At 44.7% G+C, this 5,598-nt stretch overlaps 2 protein-coding genes across 2 annotated transcripts in view; one reads left to right on the plus strand and one right to left on the minus strand.

The window, feature by feature from the left end:
- Positions 1–4,519, minus strand: part of T265_07426 (hypothetical protein) — a gene marked incomplete at both ends in the record, with an annotated part of 7,057 nt that extends 2,538 nt beyond the window's left edge. The window contains 2 exons of the mRNA XM_009172944.1: positions 3,463–3,510; positions 4,461–4,519. Coding sequence (XP_009171208.1) covers positions 3,463–3,510; positions 4,461–4,519 — 107 coding nt within the window. The remainder of the gene's footprint in view (positions 1–3,462; positions 3,511–4,460) is intronic.
- The window catches only part of T265_07427 (hypothetical protein), a gene marked incomplete at both ends in the record, with an annotated part of 6,018 nt that extends 1,497 nt beyond the window's left edge, over positions 1–4,521 (plus strand). Inside the window, 2 exons of the mRNA XM_009172945.1 lie at positions 3,305–3,500; positions 4,367–4,521. Of these exons, the coding sequence (XP_009171209.1) occupies positions 3,305–3,500; positions 4,367–4,521 (351 nt within the window). The remainder of the gene's footprint in view (positions 1–3,304; positions 3,501–4,366) is intronic.
- Between the last annotated feature and the right edge of the window lie 1,077 nt (positions 4,522–5,598).

Below are 5,598 nucleotides of genomic sequence, written 5' to 3' on the forward strand. Positions count from 1 at the left end.
AGGCGGGACACCGACTAGCTGACCGAAGGTGTACCTCTCGCCCACTGTAAGTCATTAGTGTTTTAAAGAGAGGGGCGCCGCCACCTTGCTTAAGTTTACGAAGTGCTTTCCTTGCCGCCGCCGCCTGTAATGCTTTTGGAGGCAGGTAGACATTCATCTAACATCGGTTAGCCAGATGTAGGTCTTTGTAACGGGGTTCGTTAAGCTGTCAATTATCGAAATCAAAGAACCTATCTGTTTGGGCACTAACTGGTGTGAATTGGACGTTCAGTCCAGACATAAATGCCTAGTTGGTGATAGCCCTCAATCACATGTTCAGTGGGCACCTGCGTTTGTTGATCTGCGGATATACCTGATTTTTGACACTTGTTGGAAGAAAGGATGTTCAATGGCAAGTTATGTGCAGTTCTATATTCGGCTCTGAAGTTTACCGGTAAAAAGTAATTTCAAAGAGGCAGTGACAGCGGAGCTTCTTGATGTCCTCCAAGCAGTTAATAAAACAAGTGGTCCATGAGGCTACGCCTTGTTTGCCGACTACCATACCAGTGTACGATATTGGTCAAAACATACAGCTAACACATGGGCAGGTTCTTCTTCGAGCGAGATCTGAACCTATTTCTGGTCGTCCACCTTGCGAGAATCTTTTAACGAGAGCTTACTCTGACCGTGCGGCTCCAACCAACATGTAATTTTGAATTACGATTCACAAAACATTAAGAATTAAGATCTATAGGTCCAAAACGGACGTTCCAGCGTCAGCTACGCTTCACCTAAAACAATCGTTAGTAAGTAAACCTACCGTTGGTCGATGCTGTAGGTCATAAAATATGAGCGGCATGTTTACACCCGAAGGTCATACGTACGGATTCTCTGTCAATTTCGGTATACTTGCCTTTCAAGGTTGCATGCATTTAACAACACAGAATAGTATGCATCCTCCGAGCAAACGGCTGAGACATGCAACATGTGCTTGATGCATGTATCCGTAGTATTTGCAAATTTCGGGTTAGATGGCTAGCGTGGCAACATTGTGATTTACACCGCATTGGTCTGATTTTCGGGTCTATTAATTTTTCAGTAATTAAGCGAGTGCGTCTTTTCAGTAAAGCCAAAAGCTCCATTAAAAGAGGCAACAAATAAGCACATGGTTGAAGTCTGCATAGGCGAGCAATGCTCAAGCGTAAACATCAGCAACTGGTGGTCAATGTGGTCTATTTGAGTCCGGGGCCGGTTACAAACGGTTTTTGGCAGAATCAGAGCTACACTTCGTTGGGGCATAAGCAGATACGATAAACAGAATAAGCGCAGAAGGATAACCGAATATAGTGTTTGTACAATACAGCCGAATCCTGTTTACAAACAAACAAAACGAAACTACGGTCTGCCCTCCCTAAAAAGGGATCCCTGTTCTGAGGTATTTGAGGTTTTATTTGACAGCTGGATGGTCATTGAATTCAATAGCTGATTTCCGAAGAAATCTGTTGTACATGTCAGTGTACGGAAGAATTACCACATAGTACTGAATGCGAGGGACTCCGTCAAGTCTACCGTACTAACAATATTCATATACACTGAAAAATGCTGCCCAAGGCGAAGAGTCTATGCATGGAAATCCGAGAACTCGATCTGTCCAGTGAGCTCCAAACTGAATGAGACTTGTAGTAAGTTGTCTGTGGATTCTGATACTCCTCCCATACCAGTCACATCGAATATGCGTTGGGCACTTCCATAACCGTGCTAGGAAAGAATGTCTAATATGGCATTGAATGCATGGAGCCTGTAGCTTCAGCAATCTCGACATGTAGGTGAGTTCGTCATCATCATTTTCTTCTCCAAAATACCGGCTACACACAGGCCAACGCAGTAGCCTTGAGGAGATCCCCTAGATCGACAATATTAGGCAGAAGCTTAAACAGGCCGTCTGCATTGAAATTCATCAGGTCGCACTATACGAGAGACGCTTCGAAATTTCACTGTTGGAAACTGGTCGACTTCGGACTGAAAGTTTGCTTTCGATTTTTAAACCATTGAACTCCCTTCAGTTAAAAATATGAAGTTGACAATCAGAAGAAACCATGACGAGGCGAGTCATGGTTTGTCCAACCCAGAAAGCTTCTTCATGCACAGCACAAAAGACTGCTCGTTCGCACTTTGCGTTACAGGGTTGAATTGGTGTTTGAACTTAGCAAAATACACTCATTTGCAAACCAATTTGGTTTTGCGGGAGACTCGCCTGGAACCAAGCTGAATCTCTCGTTTATAATGCACTGGAACTGCTTGTGTTTGTTTGAACTGTTCGCTAAGCTTGGCAATTTTGTTGCAAATTTTCGTCATCAATCAAGGTGACAACACTGCTTAGTGGTGTGGTGGTGCGTATGTGCATACGTGAGCGTGAGTACACACACTGACGTAAGCAAAGAAACATTCCTGAAAGCGCATTTCAAGCCTGATCAGTGACACAAATTTTACTTCAAATGAAATCAGTCGAAACTCGACGCCCTCGGTCACGTGACATTTGATTGAAAAAATTCAATTGGTTTCACCTTTAGAAGGGTGGTTACGAGATGTGACAGGCCACGCAGACCAAAGTTTGACAAGGCTCTGATGGTCAATAGCCTTGAAGCGGTTCTGTCGATCGATGAGAAGTTAGATAGGGCCCCACTCAAGTGATCATGAACTTCGTAATTTTATTTTCGTTTTTATTATGCCTTACGCATAGTGCAGTTATTCACAGCGTACGTTTCGATAGGGTCCCGCAACAATGGTGTCCTCATTGTTCTCTTCAGATCGGTCAAAAGAACGACATGACTGATAGACTTTCTGGTTGCTTGCTATCCTATAAAGACAATCGTGAGACCGGGAAAAGTTGTCCCTTTAGTGAGATAGGCACCGATTCTGGAAAGGGGTGCTGTATTTCGATTATCTTGATGGTCTTCATCGGGTCATTGCATCTTCTTTTCTGTTTCAGTCAAAATCCTTGAACCTGTTGATCTGAATCACCGTAGTGGTCCTAACTCATTCTGTGCTTCAGAAATCCAATTCTTCGAGAACCCAGTTTCATGTATCTTGGCACACTTGATCCCATACGAGTGCCATGCGGCAGATAGGAAGACTATTCTGACGAGACGTGCTAGAAAGTAGCCCTCACCGGGTGTCTATAGGGTTTCCTGTCTCTAGAGAGACCACTTACATTTATCTAGATTCCGCGACTTTCAGAAGCCCCGATTAAAGGTCAAAACGGTAGGAAACTGCGGGTTCTAATATTCACATAGTAATTCTGAATGAACTGAGTTACCGAATGTAGTTTAACCGATCGCATGACGAACCATGTTTGCCGAAGAGACTGCTGTCTTCCGTGCCCAATTCAGAGTGGCGGAAGCAGAGATGTGAACAACCTTTGACCTGGCAGGGGGGTATGAAAGAGATCACGCGTAAAGAACAGGTGGTGTCGATGATACTCACCTTCCAGGATGAGGATCGCGTGATCCCCACTGCGCCTGGTTGGAGACGCTGCAAGACATGACTGCTCACCGATGTAATTAACGTTCTTGTCAGTTTCTTTGCAGATTGCCTGAATGAGTGTCTGAAGGTGTAGGCACCCCGGAATGATCGTAGTAAGCTAACACTAAGTCCCTTCCCCGTCCACCTTTATTCTTTTTTTCACAATAAGCTTTCAAATAAATCATGGTTCTACGTTTTATTATGCCTTACGCATAGTGCAGTTATTCACAGCGTACGTTTCGATAGGGTCCCGCAACAATGGTGTCCTCATTGTTCTCTTCAGATCGGTCAAAAGAACGACATGACTGATAGACTTTCTGGTTGCTTGCTATCCTATAAAGACAATCGTGAGACCGGGAAAAGTTGTCCCTTTAGTGAGATAGGCACCGATTCTGGAAAGGGGTGCTGTATTTCGATTATCTTGATGGTCTTCATCGGGTCATTGCATCTTCTTTTCTGTTTCAGTCAAAATCCTTGAACCTGTTGATCTGAATCACCGTAGTGGTCCTAACTCATTCTGTGCTTCAGAAATCCAATTCTTCGAGAACCCAGTTTCATGTATCTTGGCACACTTGATCCCATACGAGTGCCATGCGGCAGATAGGAAGACTATTCTGACGAGACGTGCTAGAAAGTAGCCCTCACCGGGTGTCTATAGGGTTTCCTGTCTCTAGAGAGACCACTTACATTTATCTAGATTCCGCGACTTTCAGAAGCCCCGATTAAAGGTCAAAACGGTAGGAAACTGCGGGTTCTAATATTCACATAGTAATTCTGAATGAACTGAGTTACCGAATGTAGTTTAACCGATCGCATGACGAACCATGTTTGCCGAAGAGACTGCTGTCTTCCGTGCCCAATTCAGAGTGGCGGAAGCAGAGATGTGAACAACCTTTGACCTGGCAGGGGGGTATGAAAGAGATCACGCGTAAAGAACAGGTGGTGTCGATGATACTCACCTTCCAGGATGAGGATCGCGTGATCCCCACTGCGCCTGGTTGGAGACGCTGCAAGACATGACTGCTCACCGATGTAATTAACGTTCTTGTCAGTTTCTTTGCAGATTGCCTGAATGAGTGTCTGAAGGTGTAGGCACCCCGGAATGATCGTAGTAAGCTAACACTAAGTCCCTTCCCCGTCCACCTTTATTCTTTTTTTCACAATAAGCTTTCAAATAAATCATGGTTCTACGTCAGTGAAGCACCGGTGTTGAACACCGATGTTATGCTATCGATGATGATGATGAGGAGGAGGAGGATGATAGAGGAATTCTAAACTATTCGAGCAAAAGCCTAAAATTTAAAGTCAAAGATACATTGCTATTGCTCAATGGGCGCTTAGCGTTCTACCAAACTGCAGAGTTCTCATTTTCGGCCACATGGCGTGAACACGGATGACCACGTGAATATTTATGGGCAACTTACGGATCGCAGTGAACGGTTTTCCCGAACATAGTGGAGGAATAATACAAATGACTTTAAAGTAAAAGTAGGTATCAGGTACATTTCATGTCTGCCACTGTATCAGCGGTCTACGATAGGTGAGCAAGGCCTACGCTCATCATCATCATCATCATCAACGACAGCATGACATCAGTGCTCAACACCAATGCTTCACTGCCGTACAGCCATGACTTATTTGAAAGCCCTATTGTAGAGAAAAGAATAAAGGTGGATGGGGGAGGAACTTAGTGCTAGCTTGACACAATCATTCCGAGGTGCCTACACCTCCAGACATTCACTCAGGCAATCTGGACAGAAACTGACAACACGAACGCCACTGACATCGGTTGGCAGCCATATCTTGTAGTGTCCTCGTTACGGATTCGCCGACACCAACCCACACGAGCTATGGTTCTGAGACAACGATTGTCGAACACCTGAAGACGTCTCAGTTCCGCTGCTCGAACAGGCCAAGTCTCACACCCATACAACAAAACAGCCCGTACTGTAGCTTGATAAACACGTCCCTTCAGATTCAGGGATAAACCATTCTGACGCCATAGGTGTCTAAAGTTAGCAAACGCGGCCCGAGCCTTGCAGATTCGTGCATTCACCTCATCTGTCACACTACAATCAGAACTAATACAACTTCCAA

Source organism: Opisthorchis viverrini (genome assembly GCF_000715545.1).
Source record: "Opisthorchis viverrini unplaced genomic scaffold opera_v5_173, whole genome shotgun sequence".
Taxonomy (NCBI): domain Eukaryota; kingdom Metazoa; phylum Platyhelminthes; class Trematoda; order Opisthorchiida; family Opisthorchiidae; genus Opisthorchis; species Opisthorchis viverrini.